Source organism: Centroberyx affinis, unplaced genomic scaffold (genome assembly GCF_046629955.1).
Source record: "Centroberyx affinis isolate AG114_WGS23_722 - 3 ecotype Tasmania unplaced genomic scaffold, CSIRO-AGI_Caff_v1 ptg005548l_1, whole genome shotgun sequence".
Lineage (NCBI taxonomy): Eukaryota > Metazoa > Chordata > Actinopteri > Beryciformes > Berycidae > Centroberyx > Centroberyx affinis.
In genome coordinates, this window is record NW_027282789.1 from 421 (window position 1) to 24,688 (window position 24,268).

Sequence of the window (24,268 nt, forward strand, 5' to 3'; positions counted from 1 at the left end):
GGATGCCAAGATACAGTGTCACTCAAAACTGTAAACTGGGATATTAATAGACTGCTGCCTATTCCAGTAACAAGTGAAGGGCTTCATTCATTCATTCATGGTGCTATATATCCATTTTGGAAAAGCGATTCTACCTGAATTTCTACTCAATATTTCAAAAACACATTCTATTTTAAAATACATAGCTGTTTTGCAAACAAAGGTCCTTGAGATGGCTCATAGGTTTTTATAGTGACCCATAATGTGCTTTATTTACATTTGTGATCTAATGTTTGTATTCCTTTGTATATATTTCTTTATACATTTATATCTGACTGGAAAAGCTGCTCTTCAGCCCATATACCAGGAATGGGTGGCGTTTCCCAGTAGGTCTGTTCAACGGTGACAAGTCATTCATCACATCCATTCACTCTTCTGTACAGTAAACTGACACATCCAGGTATTCTATGATAATGTTGGACTGAATGCATCCTGAGAGAAATATAAAAAGCCAAGCCAGACACTGGTCCCCACCTGCTGCACTACCACTTACTTACCACTCAGGCATAATATGGTAAGTATAATATGGTAAGAGTATTTCTAATCAAGTATTCTGTTATTTTAATGATGATATTTGATCATATTTTGGCTTCTAATTGTATATGTTCTTTGGACAGATAACAGGTGTTCATAGGTGTTCCTCAGAAAAACATTGCCAGGTGTTATGAAGTGGGCACTGATCCTCCTCCTTGGTGGGTATTAGCTTCACAGCCAAGCTAATATGCAAAATACTCAATTAATAAGTACATATTTGTTGGCTCTAAACATTACATTTTGCAGTGGTTTAAAAAAAATAAAAAATGTCTGATATAGGCTAAGTGCAGATTTCCTTTATATTGACTTGTAATAAATGAAATATATATATATATAAAAACAAAAAAACATTTTGCATGTAGACTCAACATAAATGTTCACATCTCTTAACTATCCAACTGTGATGTGCATCCTTAACTTTTCTCTTTCATACTATATAACAGGTAGCTGCTTGGTCGAGGGCACCATGGGCTGGACGTATCATTACTCTGCCACTAAGAAGATGAACTGGACCCAGGCCAGACAGTGGTGTCAGACCAGCTACACAGACATGGTGGCCATCCAAAGCAGCAGGAGAACGATTACCTGGTCTCTCTGCTGCCAAACAAAACTGGGAGTCCATATTATTGGATTGGAATCACAAAAACCCACAAAAATGAATCTTGGACCTGGGTTGGAATAACAGCACGTGGATCGGTGACCAGTCGTGGGCAGCAAACGAACCTAACAACAACCACATCACAGAGTTTTGCGTGGAGATCTATGTCAACGACGGGGAAAACAGAGGGAAGTGGAATGATGAGAAATGTGCCAATCGGAAATACCCTGTTTGTTATCAAGGTAATTAAACGAACAGAAGGAACCCAGTTATTAACCTCAACAAAAACTTGATTTCATTATGAATCTGCAATATGCATTAAAGACTAACATATCAATGCTATAATGAATTGAGATTTTTGGGAAGGCTTTTATTGGATATTTATATGGCTTGTATATAGCTTTAGTAATTCATTTTCCCTTGACAGCACAATGTACTGCAACATCATGTGGAAAAGGGAGATGCGTGGAGACCATTGAAAACATAACCTGCCTCTGTGAGCCTGGCTTTGAGGGAGACAGGTGCCAAACAGGTAAGAAACAAACTGTTTGAAATGCTTCACCACTTATCACTCATGTACTTTTTACTCCAACCCACAAGAAGCGAGATAATGTGTTGCTTCATTCTGGAAAGTCCATATATTGCATACACATAAGGAGCCAGTAAAACCCGATAATGGCAGTATGAGATGTTCTGGTCCCAATGGAAACCTCTGCTTTGATTCCTTGCCCTAGCTTCCTGTATGTGGAGGAATACAAATTGTCAGGGCCAGCAGAGGTCAGATGTAACTCTTCACGGCTCAGGAATGACAAAGAGCCACTATGCACATGTATGTCCTCACAGTACAAATACACGTACTGATGTGAACGATGGACTATTCTTTATACACTTCCACAGGACATCCTCTGTATAGTTCACTTACCCTTACTGCCTGTCCTCAGAACATTTAAAACTATTTTTTGACAGAAATTTTACACTGTCATCATAAGCACTTTATATTTATCATCTCTGATTCTACTGCCTGAGGGACTTCATGTTGAGGTTGCGTATGTTTGCTCTTGTTGAACTCACTCCTTATTTTACACTTAACCTATAATGATGATGATTACTTTGGCCTTAGCATCTGCTTCCTCTACTTCCTGGGGACTAAAAAAAGTTATATTTTCACAATAGGAACAGATCATGAGAAGTTACACATATCACTGTTAAACTTTAACCTGTGTGCGCCTCCAGTTGTGGAATGCGCCTCTCTGTCTCAGCCTGATGATGGATACCTGGACTGCTCCGGAGCGAACCAGACAATCAACTCAACCTGTCGGTTTGACTGGAGCGGACCAAGGCCTGTTTGTGCAAGTAATTAAAGTCCCATTATCATCCCTCATTAGTCATGGTTATTACACCAAGACCAGGATTGATTGTTCTTTTTTTTTTTTAAGAACAAACAGTGTTAGAGTTAGCACTTCCAGAGCACAGTGGTGCTGGTTTGTTTCTCTGCAAAGTATGCTGGTTAAATTGAATCATTATAGATTATAATTATTATTATTAGTAGCAATACTACTAGTAGTAATAGTATAGCAAGAAACACTGTCAAATAATGTATTACTGAAGATCAAAACTACTGTCTGATTTGATTTCCTCAGGCGATAAACATGTTCTCATGGCTGTAGCTGGTTGTGGAGCCTTCTCAGCCATATGCTGCATCTGTTTATGCTGCAAAAAGCACAGAAAAAGTAAGTCTTATCCGTAACGTGATTTCAAAACAAAAACGTGATGCAATCCTTTGCAATAGGTCTCAATAGTAATCTGATTTTTCGTTTCTCACAGGAAAGAAACTTGCCCAACTAAGGTCAGTGTTGAAATTGGGCACTTTTCCCATAACAACTCCACCCATGATTTATGCACCATATGTTATGTTCAACATTTGAAAAGTTAATCTACAAAAATGTTATGTAGCTATTTTGGAAAAAAAAAACACATTAATTGAAGCTCAGAATTTGATATTTCCCAAACATAGAGGATCATTTTGTAAGTATAGATCTCACTTTTTAAAAATTGTTGATGTCTCATTTTGGAACAAAAATATTTACTGTCAATCTGCTTCTACTTCATAGGGAGCCTGAAGAAGTGACAAGTCCGTCCAGTGAGACACAGGGTTGATGGACAACTGGAACCTCATTTATGTTTTAATATAGAATCACTATCTGCCAAATGTGCAGTAATGTTAATCATTAAGCAAATTATCATTTGACCATGTATAAAGGAAAAACAGCCACAGGATGACATTTCTGTATGCCATTACTTATTTGTGGTTTGATGATAGTTATTGAGACTCTTTATCTAATAAATGCTAATAAATTGAAGTGAATATGTGTCTATTTATGAGGGGGGTGGGGGGTGGGGGGGGTGTATAATGGGTTCTTTACTGTAATGGGTGAAGTATATGTTAACACCACAAAACAAACCAACTTGCTAGAGAAATAAGGTTGCATTGGTGTGGTGTCTCTCAGCATATAAACTTTTCTCTAATAAGTTTTAAGTATTAAGTAAGTGTGTAATAAGTTTTAAGTATTAAGTAAGTGTGTGTGTGTGTATGTGTGTGTGTGTGTGTGTGTGTGCGTGTGCGTGTGCGTGTGCGTGCGTGCGTGCGTGTGTGTGTGTGTGTGTGTGTGTGTGTTGGGGTGATATGGGTGGGAGAGTGACACCCTACAATGAAAGGAAGTCATGGTAACATAGATATTACAAAACTGGGTATTGACTCATCCTCTTAGGGACAATTAAAATCCTCTTGCAGTCCAGTGGAGGAAATGCAATGACAAGAACGAACTATTAAAGACAGATCAAATGGTAAGACCATGAAATATTGATGCAAATAGCAAATATTGTGCATTCATGCATTCATTAATACATACAGACAATCATGAGCATATTGTCTTCCTTTTTCAGATGTTTCAGGGACGAATTCATATGAGACAAAGCCTGCATCATGGGCTGCTGATAGTTGCATTGATTGTATTTACCCAAGGTAAGTTTGCATAATCATTTCAGCCACCAAACTTGTTGCTTCACATGTTCCATTTGGTGCCATTGTCCAAAATAACCCATTCTACCTGGCCTTAGACTTGAGCAGTGGAGGAGGAGTACAGGCATGGACCTACAACTACAGCACCAGCCCAAACCGCAACTGGAACTCGGCCCGCCAGTGGTGCCAGGAGCACTTCACAGACATGGTGGCCATCCAGAACCAGGAGGAGATCGCTTTCCTCAACCAGATGCTGCCCTTGAACCCCAACTACTACTGGATTGGCATCCGCAAGCTGGCCGGAGTCTGGACCTGGGTAGGAACCAATAAGAGCCTGACCGCAGAGGCTGAGAACTGGGCAGATGGGGAGCCGAATAACGTATCGGATCAGCAGGACTGTGTGGAGATTTACATCAAGAGGGAGAGCGACATGGCCAAGTGGAACGATGAGAGGTGCCGCAAGAAGAAGGGAGCTGTCTGCTACACTGGTAGAGCACGCTTTATTAAAATGCTAAACTGCCTAATTTACTGACTCCTATGTGCTTATTATACCATATGAGATCTTTCTCTGTATGTATGCAGCTTCTTGTTCACAGCAGTCCTGCAGTGTCCATGCAGACTGTGTGGAGACCATAGGAAACTACACCTGCAAATGCCATCCCGGTTTCCAGGGGCTGCGCTGTGAAGAGGGTGAGTAAACATTGCCATAATGAATCAAGCCATGACACCCCCTCTGTGATGAGTAAAACAATACATTTGTTTGTTTTTTTTCTTCAATTTCTCTTGTCAGCAATCGCGTGCAAAGCCATGTCGGATCCAGAGCAAGGTTCTCACTACTGTTTCCATTCCTATGGGTCGAATCGTTTCAACTCTTCCTGCCATTTCCATTGTGACCTTGGCTATCGGCTGGTGGGCGCACCCAGCCTGCGGTGCCAAGCCAATGGGGAGTGGGACCACCCTGCTCCTCTGTGCCACGGTATGAACATGTTTCAATAACACCAAATAAGAATTATTTTGGATATCAAACTGACACGGAAAACAATTCTCATCACCTATCCCAGCTGAACAGTGTCCAGCTCTGAACCACATCCCCAGCGGAGGTAGTATGAACTGCAGCCACCCCATCGCCCCATACAGCTACAACTCTACCTGTGAGTTCAGCTGTAATGAAGGCTATGAGCTCAATGGACAGAACTGGTTACGTTGTGACCCCACTGGCCAATGGACTGCCAGTGTCCCAACATGTACAGGTAAAGGGATTTTCCTAATTTTGAAACAGTAATGTTAGACTTACAAAAAGAGAGATCAGAATATAAATTCCATAACCACAGAGGACAACTGGAAAGTACAGTATTTTGTCCTTAGTTTAACCAAATAAGTATTTAACAATGACTATTTGCTGTGAAACCCCATCTGAACATTTTTGTGAAATACTCTCCAACTGTCACTTTTCCTGTAACTTCCTGTTTTGTGATGCTTGAACCCTGTTAATATAGCAACAAGCTTAACTAATGCTTAGTTGGCCCATGTTACAAAGGGGAGTCTCTTCCTGCCCAGACTGTACAGGAGATCAATTTCAGGTCGCATTTGTTACTGGTTTATATCACTCATTTGTGTCTGTATTTGGCAAACAACACGTTGAATGTGATTTAATGTGGGTCAGCAGTTGGCATTTCCCTTGACCATAAATTATGTCAGCACGATTATTCATACCACCACCTATTTCACAAAAGGACATTGTCATCCATTGAGTGCTCTAGGTGTGATGAGTATCTGTGTCCCACCATAGTGAAAAGGTGCTCGCCTATTTCCGTCCCTGCTATGGGAAACATGACATGTGTGGACGCCCTGCAGCCTTTCTCCTTTGGCTCCCGGTGTAGCTTCACCTGCAGAGAAGGCTTCTACCTGACTGGACACAACACTCTCACCTGTCTGGCTTCTGGACAATGGAGCAAACACACGCCTACATGCACAGGTGGGGTATAGATGGAGACTCAAGGCTTTCCTTCTGAACGTGAAGCAGCACTGTTGGGGAAAGAGTCAGACAATTTTGCAACTACAACCTCTTGAAAATATACAAAGTTGTCAATTCGTATGAGGAATAATGGTTGTTTTTCTTTGTTTACAGTGGTACAGTGCAACAGTCTAAAAGCTCCTTCTCATGCCTCCATGCAATGCCAAGACCCTCTAGGAGAGTTCAGCTCTGGGTCTATATGCACCATGCAATGTGAAGAAGGATTTGATCTGATTGGCACCAACTTCACCCAGTGTTCCTCACAGGGAAACTGGAGTCATGCCCTTCCTGTCTGCCAGGGTATGACCACAGATGATTGAGTGTTGACTGTGGTTCATACTGGTTCCTAGTCAGACTAAATGCACTACATTGTAATTTCTTATTTCAGAGGATATTACCTCTTGGTTTTAATCTCGAATGAATTCTCTTTACCGCTTTGTCTTAAAGTGTGCTCCTTGTCTCTACTCCCTCCAGCTAAGAGGTGCAACCCAATAAACTCTCCCCTTCATGGCTCCCTATCCTGTTTTGGCCCAAATGGTTCCTTCAGATTTGGTTCCAAGTGTGTGTCAACCTGTGAGGAGGGCTTCCTCCTGAAAGGGCTGGCTGACACAGAGTGCACCTCTCTGGGCACGTGGAGCACAGAGGTCCCGCGTTGTTTAGGTAAAAAATTATCATTTTAATTCTTATTGATTTACAGTAGAACATGCCACCAGCTGCTGGGGAAAAAATTGCAGCTTTCCCAATACATGGATCATGGTGCAACATTCAGTAGTATGGATGAGTATCAGATCATAATCATCAGAAGAGCTCTTGATTTCATGGTTTAGATGACATTACTTCCAGGTTTATATCTGGTATAAATCACCTTTAATAGCTCTTAAATATCTGATTGGTCTCTCCCGCTCACTGTTCCCCTGCAGCTAAGAGTTGCACCACTCTGACTTCTCCCCCTCACGGCTCCCTATCCTGCTCTGATCCCCATGGACTGTTTCGTTTTGGTTCTCGGTGCATGTTAACCTGTGAGGAGGGCTTTCTTCTGAACGGGACAGCTGACACAGAGTGCACCTCTCTGGGCATGTGGAGCAGAGAAGTCCCTCGCTGCCTGGGTAATAAATCATTATATGAGAAAACTACACTTGGCATATATTCCCTCCTGCTGCTCTCGAAGTACAGTGTAGGAACGTGGGTTTACATCTGTTCACGCATCAACACAGGAGCTAGACCATTAATTTCTTGGCTTAGATGTTAGATCAAGGGTTGGGTCTTGTAGGAAACACCCTCCTTGCCACTTTGTTTCACAAGGCAGGAACTGTTTGGTCTGAAAATAATGGTTATTTTATGTCCACTGGCCACCTACAGCACGCCCATGCCCCCTACTGGCCACATCTCCACACTACGGTTGGATGAATTGTAGCCATCCATACTCCCCTTTCAGCCATGGCTCCCACTGTGACTTTGGGTGCAACAAAGGTTTCTGGATGAGAGGAACACCAACCATGACATGCAACACCTCAGGTCACTGGAGTCAGGATCTACCCACCTGCCAGGGTGAGAGCCTAACATTAACTTACCAGTGAGATCATACGCATAATACCATAGAGCTGTCTTGCTATGCTGGTAAATAAGTAAAACTTTAATTTTAATCACACAGTCACAAAGTGCTTCACAGATACAGAAAAGAAACAGTACAAATACATACAAGAATAGAAACAACATGCAAGCAGATGATTAATACCTACATACATACATGCAGAGTACACATAAAATAACAGCACAGCCTATTATAAAAAGGCCAGCCTATAAAAATATTTTTTTGGGTGCTGCTTAAAACAATCAACAGACTCAGCTGATCTGATGATTAAGGGGAGACAGTTCCAGAGTGTGGGGGCCAAAACAGCAAAGGCACAATCAGCTTTTGTTTTAAATTTGGAACGAGGGATATCTAGAACACCCTGGTTGGAGGACCTGAGCAACCATGCAGTGTTGTAGGGGTTCTGTAGTCAAACAGTGATTTTATGTAGTTCTGTCCTTTCCACACCTCAGCGGTCCAGTGTGAGGCCATCCCTGCCCTCTCCTCACCCCTCTCCATGAACTGTTCCCACCCGCTGGGGAACTTCAGCTTTGGCTCCCGGTGTCTCGTCGCCTGTGAGGAGGGATACTCCCTGAATGGGACAGAGGCACTGTTTTGCTCCTCCAGCGGGTTCTGGAGTGACAATTTACCTACCTGTGCAGGTAAACCAAGTTTTGTGGGATGATACTGATCCCTTGTACATGCAGTAGAGTTGTGCTCTTCATTTGCAAAACCACAGTATTGGTTATTTTCTTGAGATAGCAGTGTGAATGACTGGATTGTGTGTGCTTTATGGTGATGGTGGTGATGGTTGTGTGTTTCAGAGGAGGGGATGCCAGTAGGGACTGCCATGCTGATGTATACTGGTGTAGGGGGAGCCACTGGTTTTGCCGTGCTTGTCCTGCTAGGACTGGGTCTGTTGATTGCGAGACAATTTAAGAAGAAGAAAGGTGAGACCAAATTACACTATAGTTTTACACATTTATTGTGGCATAAAGAGTGTGTATTTGCTCTGTTTTAATCCATACTTCTGACCTCTGCAGGATTTGTTAACTATGATATGTCAGCATGGGAAGAGAGAGAGAATCCTGCATTTGAATCTTGAATTGTTTTTTCTTCTTCTTTTCTTTTTTTAAATCATCAGGTATCAAATGCCTGATGATTATTTATATATTTTTTGTGGCAAACTGGAAGTTGATACAAATTGTCTACACATAGTCACACTTAGAGCTTGCTTAAAATTTTCAGTTCCAAAAAATATTGTTATTTCATGATACTGGGACCAAATTATCATAATTGGATTATTTTATTATTGTGGTCCTGTATGGCTCAATAGGTGGAGCATGTCATTAACACTGTCATGGTTAGTTGTTTGATTTCCACTAGGGCCACCCATGCTAAAAATGTATACAATCATGGTATTGTTGGCCACTTTGGATTAAAGCGTCCACCAAATGGCATACATTATGTTATTAAACAACCCTGAAATCATGCATGTTGATGTAATGGGGAAATCTTAAGTCATTATTTGGTTTAATGCTGTAATGTTTGCATCATATCCTGCCTGTATTTCATTTAAATTGTCAATAAACTATCAACCAAACTTGCTCCACCACTTTCCATCTCTGTTCCAGCTGTCATCACCATACAACACATCAAGCGTCCAGATCAGTGTTGCATTCTTTCACTGGTGCCTGGTCATTGTGATGTGGTATGTTATGACCCTGTCTTGTCGGTGCCCCCTCACACTGCCCAGTTTACCCACATCTGACCTCCTCCATAGGCACCAGAACTGTGGGGTCAGTCGGTGAACGGGGCAGAAAACCTGGGAGATCGCCAAACTGCCACAAAGTGTCACCTTAGCACATATACTGGCCAGAAAGCTCCTGTCACTGTGTGGGGAGCAGGTGATCTATTATCGATCACAGCTCAGTGTGTCACCTGGGCACTTGTCCCAGACTGAGGGTCAGTTCAGTACCCACTCTATTAAATCTTGAGGAGGTATCTGACATTCAGTTTCATTTTCTGAATTGAATTTCACTTGAATGTCGATCAGATATTGTTTATTAGGGTTGATGTAGGATTTGTATACTGTATCTCCATTTTTCTGAATGCTTTATACAATTTCTGCCATGCTGGTGAATCTATACAGTCTTTCCTATCCATCTCTGCCATGCATCCGAAACATGGCCCAATCCAGACTTTAAATACGCACTGCAATGGGCCAATCTTCAGCAAAGCGTGTGCATCTGTCTTGGCGCTGAAACAGCATGAAGCCAATTATAGCGGTTAAAAGACAGAGGGTTTGTGGCCCGTGGCTGGCATGGAGGGTGCAATAAATAACCGAACTGTTGACAGGAAACTGTTTGGCTACCGTCAGAATAATAATGAGGTTATTGCTACCCGCTGTGACCGTATGATCATGGTTTGATTATTTTTCTCATCCCACCCGATGCTGCTGGCAACCATATATGCGAGCCAACTGCGCACAGACTCGCGCACAAGAAGGGAAAGGGCCCGCAGGTGAGCATCTTGGCTTCGTTCCCTGATATTTAAGTCTGGCTTCTCTGCCTTTATCTATCCCTAAAGAGACGAGGAAATGTACTGTTATATTGTGGTCCCTGCAACACAAAAAGTGTAGTTTCTCCCAACACATGAGCATGCACACATGCACATACGCAGGCAGACACATAGATACAGACACAGATACTAAGACGGATTCACAGATGCACACACACAAACACACACACACAACATAGGCTGCTGCACACTTCTTTGGCTCTGGTTGGCAGTGGCATACCACGGTGACAGACAGTTAGATTGTTCCTGACCATTGACTTGCGCTCTCTGCTCTGCAAGGTCTGATTTCATAGTGGGAAATATGAGATGGGTCCAGGAGAGGGTTCACGGCTGGGGCAAGGAGGCACTCCATACAGTGGGGCTTCATATCTCTGTGTCACCCTGGGCATTCTCCCCTGACACAGCTTTCAGCCCCTCCGTTGTCTGGAGCCCCCTCCCTGAGCTTCTCAACCTCCCTCCCCAGGATTGGTGCATTCCAGCTGGGCACAGTGCCTGGGTGGTCCCCCCCTTCTTCTCCCTCCTCCCTCCCCCTTTGACTGGAGGAAGGAAAAGGCAGAAAAATGCAGCAAGGGCCTTTGACCGGGAGGAGCACAATGTGAGCGTTGATGACGGCCAGGCGGTGTGGATGTGATGCTTACCTGCCGCTGACCCATACTGCTGTCATAGCCCAGCATTTACAGTCTGATCATCCACCCAACAGCCACTGGAAGATGCCTCACTGACCCGTCACCTAGATTGGACTGATAAGCGCTGAGGATGGACTGACCCGGCTGTAACCCTCTGCATGAATACCCCATCTTCATACGAGCATATCAGCCATGATCTGTATCAACCGCCACAGTCTGCGCTTTATACCTACATCATGCCACACTTCAGGTTGAAGGTTCGCTGTATGATTATTTATTATTCATTGTTGATTCATTCAGGACGAACAGCATACACACATAATGACAATAAATACAAATACACACCCAAACGACTATTTACATTAGTAGATGCATTATAATCTGGTATTCTGGCCTTCCAACATAGTGTGAGAGGTCCAGAAGCATCATGCATTCACAGGGTTTTTCTCTGAGACCCGTGTGGTTCAGTGGGATTGTAAAGCATAAGAGGCAGTAGTGTAATCAAGTTTATATGCAGGTGTGCAGAGTATACACTGCAAAAGATGACAAGTTGTCCAGAGATTTTAACTTGTTTCCAGACCTATCAAGCTTAATTCATTATATTTTTAGTCAAATTATCTCGCTGCACTAGCAGATAATCTTGCTGGGTTCAATAAATTTCACATGATACATGCCAATATGACTTCTTTCAACAAATCATCAAAGTCTTGAAACAGGAAACTTTCTCCAAGACAATTGCACGTTTACCAAGTAAATGTCCTGAAACACTATCCTGGAAAAAAGTAAAATTAGTTGAAACCGATAAAGTGATCTGCCAGTACAGTAAGTTGATTTCACAAAAAAAATCCTAAAATAAGCTTGATAAGTTTGGATACAAGATAAAATAATTTAACAAGTTTGTCAGCTTTTGTAGTGTATCCATCTCTTTCACTGGGCATAATAGAGTAGAGCCACCTATTAGCCTAATTACCATTGACTTATAATGGATGGTATCACAGTATACCCACCTCCCCCTGGCAGTAATGTTACACCCGCTACTCCTGACTGGACGGTCCATACACAGACATGACAGGACCAAGAAGCAGCAGTAACGCCCGGGGGAGATGAGGCTCAGGCTCAGCAGAGTGAGGGAGACGCTCCCTCAGTCTCAGGAGGTGAAGTAGGAGTCCTGCATGGAGTAGAGGCGGTCGATAGGGGTGAGCAGAGACGAGTCGCCCAGGGACAGGCAGTCACCGTCAGCCAGATGACACAGGGGGTCTCCATCCATGTCACCATACAGGCCCTTAAAACCTAAAGACACATAAGAGTTTCATTCAAACTGAGATGTCTAGTATTTCATATATTTGACAGATATTCGTACAAAATGATTGCTCAAATCAATGTAAATTTTGGGAGATTATGTAAATTATGGGAGTTTTTTGTCTTTTGCTCAGGAAACAGTAACAATTTAGAGTAATGCAGTGAGCATCTGGTAAAAAAGAAATCCCCCAAAACCAATCGTTGGCTATATTAAGAAAACTATAATTTGGTAAGAAAACTATAATTTGGTGGTGTGAGCTGTATAAATGACTGTTAAATTGGATTACACTGTATGGTTGTCTCTGAAACTACTGAAATACTTTTGCAGTCTCATCATGGGCATATAAGAGTTTAATTCAAATTGAGATATCTATTATTTCATATATTTCACAGTTACTTGTACAATTGCTCACATCCAAGTAAGTGTGGGGAGATTATGGAAGTTATGGAAGATTGTTGAATTTTGCTCAGGAAACATTACTAACAATTTAGTGGAATGCAGTGAGCATCTGGTATGATTTTTACCTAACACCAATAGTATTTTGCATTTAAACCTTTCTCATGGCTTCTACCAACAAAGAAATAGGAGCTATTCTGCATCACAAAGGCAAACTTTCTGTGTGTTTTAAAGGTCAAAGGTCATGACTAGGTTTCAGATTCCACATCAACAAAAATAATACCAATAAATGATGACCAACAATGACGTCATTTTTCTCAGTTTCACTTATTACAGAGGCTTTGTGGGGCAATATTCTATTCTGCGTCATGTTTTAACAGCATCGAGGTGTTTACCATAGGGGTGCATGTGATCCCCGGGCATCTGAGGCGGGGTCAGGCCCTGTCTGAAGGGGTCCATGTCGTAGTCCTGCTGCTCCAGGGTGGTGACTCCCATCTGCTGCTGCTGCTGCTGCTGGAGGCGGGGGTAGGAGGAGCCCAGGGGGTCCAGCTCGGAGGTCAAACCGCCACAGGAGGGCGCTGTGAGGCACAGCAGAGTCAGGAGACATGCAGGGGGGTGGACAAAATAACAGAAACACCTATTATATGGACATCAAGGAGGCACCGAATAAGGAGCAGGGCCACCCTTTGCCTTAAAACAGCTTCAATCCACCTTGGAATGCTGACATACAAGCTTTGAACTGTGAACATTTTGTTGAGATTGTTTGACAGAGGTGTTGATTCAATTCTAGATAATTTTTGAGGCTGAATTTTTTCGACGTTTAGAAACTATCCTGTTAAGTGTCTGTCTATCCCGGTTGGTGAGCTTTGGCTTGTGACCACTGACCATCTTTGCTGGTGCAGTCTGTCTGTGTTTGGCAAAGGTTGTCATGTTTTTCCCGACTTTTCCTCCTGCTATGTTAAATAGTTTTGCAGTTTTTGTGTCCAATACACTTGCAACTATTTTGCCTCTTTGAGGTTCTGTTCGTTGCCTCATGTTGCTTTGAAAACTCATATATCAAAGCGGTGACTGTCAGACTTCTTTTAAAGCTGACACATACGGCTAAGTAGCATTCAACTTAATGTGACTCCCCTGTGTAGCTGCCTTTGTAACTTTGATTTAGTTATTTTGAAGTTAAAGTCCTTTTTCTGTGGTGTTTTGTTTAATTTGCCCACACCACTGTATCAGATACAGAAAAAGGCTTTCCTGAAACCAAAATGTTTTACCAGTACAAAATGTTTACAGAAAATGTTGCAGAACATCTTGGCTCAAAGTGTTTATGTACTTTCAATTGTTTAGGGGTTTAGGGCGTATTGTTTTTCTTGGGAAATCAATTTGTCATTGTGGAGAACCGAGGGTTAGATCTATCTTGGTCTTAACATGCACCGAGTATATCATCTAACATGTTTCAGTATTTTATTAAAGAATCTTTCAGCAGTCTAATACCTGTGTGATGTGATGGGTGTTCATGCTGCTCCTGTGTCTGGTGCTGCTCCTGCTGCTGTTGCTGCTGCCTCCTAGCCAGTTTCTTCATCTGAAAACATGTATGATGAAACATGTAAGCTCACATACAGGCCTGCTGTAAAATCCCCTCTCACTCGACAGTCCCTCTGCCACCCAGGTTCAGCCGTGCCTACACACACGGTCTTCATAAGAATGTGTTCACTCGATTGAAACGCATTAACAGTGGGGTAAAGGACATATTTCCCTGGAGAAGGGAAAACCACACACGTGCCCACTTTGTGAGGAAATACAGGACTTAATCTGCAGTGATCTAGCAGTGAGATGTCATCAGTTTCCTGTATGAAGAGATAACCAGACTGATTTCCACTCTGGCAGGCAAACTCAGTGGCGAAAGAGTCCTTTTATTAGCAGTGCATATGACTCTGTGTGTGTGTGTGTGTGTGTGTGTATGTGTGCATGTGTGTGTGTGTTTTGTATTACCTTGGCTCTTTGGTTCTGGAACCAGACCTGCACAACCCGGACGCTCAGACCGGTCTCTGCTGCCAAGGTCTCCCTTACCTTGGATCGAGATTCAAGGGAGGGAGAAAGAGAGAGAGAGAGACAGGGTGAAAAATAGAAAAATAGAAGGAGAGAGGAGGTCAGTAGAAGGTGACTCTCATAATGCAGTGCAGGGAATAAAGAATCCACCTCTAGGGAAGAAGAAAAGGGGTGATATTGAGAAATTACGGAATAGTATTCGCCTCATTCCTGTACTTGTTTTGGATTTTTTTAAAGTCAAGTCCGCCTCATAATTATATTGCATGTTGCAGTATACCCACATCCTCATCTACCACTAGACTGCTGGGTGAGTGCAAAATAAACAGTCTACCTTTCGACAAGGCTTGGACGAGACCTCGAAGGAGGCTTTGAAGGCCCGTCTTTGCTGAGTGGTCAAAATGGTGCGCGGCCTTTTGGGACGTTTGCTCTCCAGGTCGTCCAATCGAATCCGTCTGCCGGCAGCCTTCTCTGTGTCCTCCTCCTCTTCTTCATCGTCGTCACTTTTACCTAGTGGGCAGATGTGGTTGAAACGCAAAATATTTATTTGCTTACAGGTTATTCATGTAACACAAAAATTTAATTGCAGAGAGAAAATTCCACCCTCGGATACACTGTTACCTATCATCAATCTGTCATGTTCAATACGTTATTTGGATCGAGTTATTTTGTGATGTGGTGTTGTAATTAACTTTTTTGATGTACCCACTTTCCCTCAACCTGCCTCGTCCTCCTCTATGTATTGTATTCTGGTGTATTGAGGTTACTGTTGGTGAAGAAATTGGTCTCTCTGCCTCTTCGAGTCTAGAAAGAAGCCCTCGCTCTTTGATTCTGAGGGACTGACACGCAAACCTGACGTTTACCACTTATGTTTTAGATAGCTGAGAAACTTTCTGCTATCAACCTTCATTGTAGCTGCGCTGGAAATATCTCAACATGGTGTGATGTGGCTGGGTTTTGCCAGTTTCCACGTGAATAAGAAAAATACACCACCAAATAACAAAAAGGACCCAGAAATGCAAGGTACATCACCAATAGTTCTTTTTTTTAACATTGTTTAAGTGTTTTAGGATGGGTTTTTCCTTTAAGACAAAAATCTGAGACAAATATGTACACACACACACTCTCTCTCTCTTACACACACACACACACACACACACATGCACAGCCTGTACCTGTGTCAGAGGAAGTCGGGCTGGCCAGACACTGGTGGTAGTCCTCCCTGGCACACAGTAGCTGTCCCTCCCTGAGGACGCAGCGGTCTCCGGTCTGCAGGCGGCAGGAACACACGCTGCAGGTGAAGCAGCGCAGGTGGAACACAGCGGCCCCTGCACGCATCACCAGCTCCGCCGGAGAGATGGCCTCCGCACAGCCCCCACACCGCACCGCAAACAGACTGGACAGAGAGGGAGAGAGAGGGAGAGGGGAGGAGGTGCAGCAAAGAGAGGAAACAGAGAGAGAAACTGTGAGAACTCAGTGAATAACAGGGAGAAATGTTTTTGTTTGGTTAAGGGCTGCTTGAGTAAAAGCTTGTCTATTTCTAGTTCAGATACTTGAGGTACAACGGCCCTCACACCTCAATAAAAAAGGATTCCACATGAAAAAATGCTTGGTTGACTTGGGGAATGTTGCTAAGTCGAGCTGTCACTCAAAACAACTGCCAGCCTCTTCCCCTCACCCCGACTTCTCACCCTCCCCTCCTCCTCCTGCCCCGGCCACTCAGACACATACCCCCAGAGTGGCGGGTGTGCATCTTAGCGCCTGGCAACCAGGACTGGTGGGCTTAGCCTCAGAGACTGTTACCGTGGCTCCGGCTGCCGTGTCCGAGGCCGTGCTCCCGGGGAGGCAGGAGAAAGGCTCTCGGCAGGCCATGGCTCCAGGCAGAGGGGGGGAATCAGATCTCCCGGTGGGACAGGCTGAGCCGCCGGTCCCGGGAATTATCCGTGGAATTATCCCTAAGTCTGCTTAACCAGAGCAGGACAAAGGCAGAGCCAGCCCCCAAGCAGCAGGACCATTGTCCGCTGGCTGGCACCGCGGCATTTTGGGTCTGTCCCGCAGGATGATGCGTCATCATTCTGGAGCTGGCGTTTGTCTCCAGACCTGACTGGGTCACCAGACCAGTCACCACAGAGGCATGAGAAAATGACAGATTTTTTCCTTTTTTTGTTTTTGCATAAAATACTGCATGCAGCCTATAAGGAGAGCCTTTGTACATATATCCCTGACTCAATCTAAGAATTTTCCCTTGCTACTGTGAATTACCACAAGACAAAACCAGGAGTTTGAGGGATTAATCTGAACTGGAATGATGTACAGCTTGGGCTCATACTGATGTTATAGCAGCTGTTGTACTGCTGGACAAATGTAAAAATATAGGTTTACTGATATATCTTTATTAATTATCATATATCAGGTTAGGGTCATGTGGGCCACTGCCAATATGATGGAGGTTCCTCTCTGACCACAGCTAAATAAAAACAGTCTGTAAACCTGTAATGAAATTTTATTTTCCTACATATTTTATTTATTCATTTAATTAACAATTTTGTCTACTGTCTCCCTGTCTTAAGGGGCTGTCAACCCACTTCAAAAATAGTCATATGATGGTCTAAATGCTTTTCCAAGAAGGCTGAATGCCAAGAATAAAATTCTGTGTGAGTTAAATAGTGAATACTTATATAACAAATATAAAATGGTCTCATTTAAAGATATTAAATATCAGCACAAAATATTGGCTCTTGGTGACTAAAAATATTGCTATCATTATTCAAAAAGCCACATAGGTCAAACTTGTAAATAAATTCAAATTAACATTCAAATGAGACAAATGCTGCATTGGACTTCCTTTTAAATATATCTACATACATTCAAACAATGTTTACAGACAAACACAAACTCACACTGAACATAAAGCAAACACTCAGGTTGAGACATCCTTGTTAAAAGGTCTGGAACCGCAACATCCTAAAGCCAAACATTGCTGGGACCTATTACTGTTGCCGTGGGGTCGCTAGGGAAACAGCAAAGCCCATTCCGAGAAGCTCGGGAGGGTCAGCCGGGCTGCTTGACCGATCCAAGCTGTCTGCCCCACGGCCCCAATGGTATGCGCTTTAATATGGCCAACATACCGTCCGTGGTATGTGCATTCCTGTGGCAACGAAAGATGCATCAATGAAGTATTTCAAAGGAAGTGTGGCAGGGGAAATACCCGGAATGTTTCTGGGTTCCTATGATACGGCGAAGTACTTGGTTTAATGCCTCAATATGATGCTAATGCATGTCAAGGAAGAACAGACTATGGGCATTACTGATGTGAGTTTTCGAGAATTGCTTTTCCATTATACGCCTTGTCCAGTTCGTCTTATTATATTATGTAGCGCAGTACTCTTAAGCGTTGTTAATGCAAAGGTAAAAGTACCTCCAATACTTATGGAGCTGCTCAAGGTGTTTAATATTTCAGTGTTTCCGTTGACATGATTGGCGCAGAGGTCCTGCCAGGCGAGCGGGAACACTCAGTCACGCTGGATTTAGGCATGGCAATTAGCGACAAGATTATTACAGAGAAATAAGTCAGCAAAACCCTGCGTCCTTCCACACTGACATGGCTTCGGTAAAGCACTCTCAGGATGGATGCATTGTATCAAAGAGTGTTTATCAGAAATTTGTTTAGGTAGGATGCAGGGAGTTAGACCTAGTCATACACATACACACACACACACACACGTGTACACAGATACACACATGCACACATATACACACACGAGCAAAGCCCTCCTCTGCCATTGTTCTTGCCCTGACTTCTAAAGCTGACCTTTAGCAGTCAGGCAAACAGACTGCTGGTCTAGTGGACATGCAGACAGATCCTGTTTCTGGATCAGGTTCACCTGGATCCTTTGGTGAACGCGCACTGACAGAGGCTGTGTATCAGATAAGGATCTGGGGGTCAAGTGGACCGCAAATCACACCGCTGATCTGACGACCAATCTGCTGTCCAATCTAGCTGCCCGCTGAACCATTCAGCCAATCTGGATCCACTGACAATCTGACCAAACTAAGCATCACGTTGTCAGTCAGGAACTTGCACAGTAGTACAGTAAGTTACAGCACTACTGTCTCTGTACCATGTGTGTCTGTATCCACTTGTGTCACTACATGAGTTTAAGTGAAGGAATAAAGTGATTCTACATTCTGGTACAAAAGTTACGGCTTGTTGGCCTCAGAGTAATAACAGCAAGCACTAGATTAATTTTGGGATTAAGAAGGATGTCATAATACAGTATGTATGACTTGATTCAGGTGATTTGAATCCTGGTGTTATCATCTTTCAGCTTCCATTAAAATAGGCCAAGCCCAACGGTCTGGTTGGCATCAACTGCGCAGGTGAGCAAAGGGAAAGATGAGGCGGGATTCAGACAGAAAATAAGAGACAAATGTTGTCACAGTATGGAATAATCATCACTTCTTAGCTGGCTTTACAACAGCCCAGATCAAAAGAAAGGGAGGGAGGAGAACACACTTTGTCGGGGAGAAACACTGACCCCGTTTCAAAACTCTCATCCATGTCGGGGACAAAAGCAGTGTGTGTGTGCGTGTGTGTGTGTGTGTGTGTGTGTGTGTGTGTGTGTGTGTGTGTGTGTGTGTGTGTGTGCGTTAGGGTGCCAGAACCCTGGACAGGGCAGCGGGGGGGAACGAGTAGGGAGGTGGAGACATGAGACCTCGGAGGCGGTGCTTTGGCACCAGGCCTCCTGCTAATTGGTCAGGTCAGATATCTCACGGTCGGCTGGGCGTCGTCCCATCGCTCGACACGGGGCTCCTGTGAGCCGGACGATCCAGATGCCACGGCACGCAACGCCAGGCAACATGGAGCGCACCGTACCCCCAAAATAAGTTCACACCATCCTCGCCGCCTCTCTTGCAGGGAAGCCCCAGACCCTCTGACATATGGCTCTACTCTCCTAATTACCTCTCAGTCCTCTTTCTCTCTCTGTTTTGGCCAAATGCTATTAAATCATACAAGCTGAACCCCTAAAGTTGCACGCTTTTACATGAATCCACTCCAGTTGCCGTTTCCTCCTTACAGCAATGATAATAACATTTATATTCCAGCTTGGTCATCGTAAAAAGATGGCCTGCTTTAGCTCCTCTTATAATAACGACTAGTGTACCTGCAAAATGGCACCTGGGCCTTGAACAACGCCAGCGAGTAATTTCAGTTGACTGCGAGTGCGATGGTGGGGAGCATTTTGGACCGATGCGTGTGAGTGTAATGTTTCCCGTCTCTCCGCCCGCCTGCTTGGCAGAACGACCATCACTAAATCGTTCAGAAATAATGTGAGCAGCCGCCTTTTAGGGTGTACAGTTTTTGTCTTGGCTCTCGTTTAGGTGAGAGTGTGTTTTGGAGGAAGGCTGAGGGGATGAGGTGGGTTGGATGGGAGGGAGGAGGAGGAGGAGGAGGAGGAGGAGGAGGACGGGGGGGTACTGCCTCTTTGACGACACCATATGCTGTCCCCAGCTTGCAGTTGCCACGCCGATGGGCCTCGAAATTTTAACACATTTTGACAATGTGTCAGTTGAGCTCTACCCCAGATCGCATGGTGTCTGTGTGTGAAGGTGTGACCGTGTTGTTGTTGTGTGTGTGTGTGTGTGTGTGTGTGTGTGTGTGTGTCTATGTGTGTGTGTGTGTGTGTGTGTGTGCACGTGTGTGTGTGTGTGCGGGTGTATGCTATGCAATGGTGTTCTCACATTCCAGGGCCCATGCCACCCCTTCCTCCCGCAGTCACCTTGTTCCTCTTAGTGCACTGTGCCAAGTTCCCTGGAAGTCAACTCTTATACCCTAATAGTATACACAGATATACATAAATACACACAGATACACATGAATACATGCAAATAACAACATACCTTTCCACAAATCATCAATAGTATTCAATTGCATTAAAAAACAGCTAGACAGGATAGAACCTGTCATAACTTAAAGTAAATACAAATCTCTCTTTCTTTTTCCCTTTCTCTCTCTCTCTCTCTCTCTCTCTCTCTCTCTCTCTCTCTCTCTCACACACACACACACACACACACACACACACATATTATAGTCAAGGTCAGAACATGGACATAATTCTTTTTGGTGAAAAGAGGCTTGATATCCGGAAAAAGAAAAAGTACAGTACTTTTTAAATGTCTTAGCCATGACATGGATGTGTGCTGTGGTATGCAACCAAAACTACAAGTAACTTCCCAAGGTAATAGTACTAATCACCATGAAAAGCAATATCATTAACTAAAACTTGCACCTTGTATTCAGTCAAACAGCAACACGTCATCACAGGGTTCAGGAAGAATGTTGATAACTTTTTCATCATAGTAGGCTATAATAAGGAGTGTGAAGGAAATGGTGCAGAAATCTCATAAATTACCGGATGGTAGGCTATTCTTACCGTATTATAAGGCACCAAAACTCTAAAATGTCTATGTCTTTATAGGCGGCATTTACAAGGAGCAAAATAATAAAATAAGCCCATATGACTAAGTAGCCCTTCACAAAAACCAATAATTCCTCTTTCCAGTTTCATTTTACTTTACATTACATTACATTTCAGAATCGGAATTTCAGAGATAAATGAGCAAACATGGAAACTGGAAAATCTCTTGCATCGTTGCGAGGATGATGTAGGCCTGAAAATTACTTTTTGTCACCCAGATGACCCGTGTAGCCGTGACGTGTAGGTCGCCAGTTATTTTAATGTTTTAGCCCAAATTACAGTAATAAAGGCTTTTTCATAACCAAATCCACCTCAGTGCCCTGGACCTCCTTTTTCCACTGAAGACTTTGGGTCAATATTGAAAAGGCAAAATATGCTGTAGCTACATTCTGAGATTTTATGATTTCAGCTGTAACAGAGTGCAAAACCAAAAGATCAATTAAACAATTAGAGCAGCACTTACTCAGCATAGTCCCGCTTGCAGTAAAGTTTGCGGTCCCGCAGGAAGCAGGAGTTCCGCAGCGCGTCCCCGCACGCCGCGCACCGCACACACTCTTCGTGCCAGAGGCCGTCAGTGACTCGGAGCAGGAATTTGTCTCGGATGAGACGGTGGCATCCCGCACACACTGCCTTCTGATTCAGATCTGCAGTGGAAAAGGTTGAGAAATTCATACTTATCACACTTTTCAAATCAATAGGACGCATGTAGTTAAAATCTGCTTGGCTGTGAAAACCTGAATTAGCTGGATCTATGAAAAGTTTGACCTAGGTTATATCTTCAGCAAGATGCAATGCAATTAGGCTATAGGTCTACCTATATATTAAAATGTGATGAAAAAAGTAAAGTTAATCAGCTATTGTGTTTGTAAAAAGAGTATATGGTATGTAAAGTGAATTTGCTGTATCAATTGTTTTTAATTGGTCCAAATATTAAATTCGTTAGAGTTTTGCGCCTAAAATTAGCACAAAAAACATCCAATATCACGGGTGAAACAAAAATAAAATGGACATTTTGTAACTTTGTAACTTTTGTAATTAATCAAATTTAACTCACCCAGTAAGGATGCTGCTGGTCCCTCCACCATGGCAAACCTCTGCGAGGGGAAAGAGGAGAAACATTGCAAAACATATTTTAAATGACCAGTGGACTAAGGCTAATTTAACAAAAGATATATCGAATTTTAAATCAAATTTGAAATGAAGTAATTTACTCTAAAATTCGATTACCTTGAAAATCTGAGCTTCCTAACGATAGAAAGATATTTCTTAATGATCTGCCGGTTCTTCTTAAAACATCTCCGCCGAGCAGCGGTGACCGTCCTGGTGAAAGTTGCAGCGCCGACCGGAGAGCAGCGGATCAAAACTTTCTCCTCCGAGTGTTTCCCACGTCCTCCCTGCGTCCAATGATATTGACTATTTATCTATCAATTATCCCATTAGAAGTAAACGGGAAAGGGAGAGAGAGAACGAGAGAGAGAGAGAGAGAGAGAGAGAGAGAGAGAGGTAACCTGCACCTGCACATGGAGGAACTCCCTCTCTCTCTCTCTCTCTCTCTCTCTCTCTCTCTCTGTCATCGGCTCCAGCCACCCCCCCACCCCCCACAAAGTTACCAGCAACCCACATGAAAGGAATTTATTTTCAGTAGAAAACTAAGTAGGCTATTGCATAATATGAATACAACCTAAATAAGTGGAACCATAAAATTCCTAAAGGTGTGGCATAAAAGCTGATACTTTTAAGTGATACACTTTCCATTTGTCAGCAATTTTTACTTCAAAGTTAATAAATATTTAATAACTAAATAAATAAATAATTAATAAATAATAGATAGATAGATAGATAGATAGATAGATAGATAGATAGATAGATAGATAGATAGATAGATAGATAGACTATAACTTTAAAGTATAAAAATAATGGGGCAGCATGTTGATTTAATTTAACTGGCATTAGAACTGAGGTGGCAAAAGAAAAAAAAAAGTGAAAGAATCTCTTAAGGGGCTTCATACGTTTTCCGTCCGGTCTGCAAGTCTGCAATGCAAATCTTCTTTGCATTGCCGGTGTTGGTATTCTGAATCAAGACAGGATAGGCTTTTTTCTGCTTCAGTAGAAAGACAAAGGATGAATATTTATTTTCACAGTTCCCTGCAGAAATATTTAAATACCATTTATAGCCTTTTTTATATTTATATTTTATATTCACACAGGGTATTATTCACATGATCTTTAAACCATCCCAGGTTCATCACAGTATTGCAGAGTAATGCAGTATTAAAGCTCCTTCTACATGTTCAGCCCTACAGAGGTTTGTAACTCAGACTCAGACTGGATGGACAACCAACACAGAAGCTGAGGATGCTGGAATCTGTCAACCCAAACAGAAACACCGAGGGCCACTTGAATCAAACATGCTGTAAATGTGGATCTGCCTTGCCGTGGTTACAGCCTGCGCACGCCATCTAGTGGCTAAAACGGGGAATAGGCCTGTCAATATGAAGACACTCAAATATTTCATTCAGGTGGAAGAACTTATACTTCAGTTAAATTTTATTCAAGACAGAGAGTGTTTCTCAGCAGTTCTTGTCTATGAAGTTACTAAATAAAATAAAGAATTCAGTCGATCGCACAACACAATGCTTTTTAGTGATCAACTGAATTCTTTCTTTAGTATTTTGGATGCACAAAATCATTGCATTTGCAATTATGTGTAAAAAGTATTCAAGTTAAAGTAGTATTAGTAGTACTTAAAATAATTATCCAAGTTGAGATAAAACACACAGACTCGTTTCTCGTGCTCATTTCCATTTTCTCTGGCTTATACCTAAGTGTGATGCATAGATGTGCAATACGTGAGCTGTGATTATAGGGTTAGGCTGACATATTGATTTGCCAATATATAGAACTTATATTGGTTCCTCTATTAAAAATTCAGATATCCGTCAACGGTGTCCACTGCAAATACGATGGAGGTTCTTCCCTGACTACAGCTACAGAAAAACAGGCTATAAAACCTGAATAAAGGTCTATTTTCTTAAATAAATATATATATATAAATAATCAATATAGCTTTTTCTAA

The 24,268-nt window shown here is 42.8% G+C and overlaps 2 protein-coding genes and 1 pseudogene across 2 annotated transcripts; 2 read left to right on the forward strand and 1 right to left on the reverse strand.

Annotated features, from left to right (window-relative positions):
* The first annotated feature begins 661 nt into the window (after positions 1–661).
* Positions 662–2,032, forward strand: LOC139667462 (L-selectin-like; annotated as a pseudogene).
* A 1,918-nt stretch (positions 2,033–3,950) lies between these two features.
* LOC139667474 (P-selectin-like) lies at positions 3,951–9,333 on the forward strand. The gene is made up of 14 exons (XM_071546942.1): positions 3,951–4,015; positions 4,115–4,193; positions 4,289–4,678; positions 4,773–4,880; positions 4,981–5,166; positions 5,252–5,440; positions 5,980–6,165; positions 6,319–6,504; positions 6,679–6,864; positions 7,125–7,310; positions 7,564–7,752; positions 8,248–8,436; positions 8,599–8,724; positions 8,818–9,333. The coding sequence occupies exons 1-14, from the start codon at positions 4,013–4,015 to the stop codon at positions 8,877–8,879; spliced, it is 2,265 nt and encodes a 754-aa protein (XP_071403043.1). The 5' UTR covers positions 3,951–4,012; the 3' UTR covers positions 8,880–9,333.
* Positions 9,334–12,127: 2,794 nt separating this feature from the next.
* LOC139667466 (LIM homeobox transcription factor 1-alpha-like) lies at positions 12,128–22,277 on the reverse strand. Its single transcript, XM_071546928.1, has 8 exons — positions 22,247–22,277; positions 21,656–21,836; positions 15,889–16,109; positions 15,048–15,223; positions 14,660–14,737; positions 14,162–14,249; positions 13,072–13,254; positions 12,128–12,270 (listed from the first exon to the last, which is right to left on the reverse strand). The coding sequence occupies exons 1-8, from the start codon at positions 22,275–22,277 to the stop codon at positions 12,128–12,130; spliced, it is 1,101 nt and encodes a 366-aa protein (XP_071403029.1).
* Positions 22,278–24,268: the final 1,991 nt, after the last annotated feature.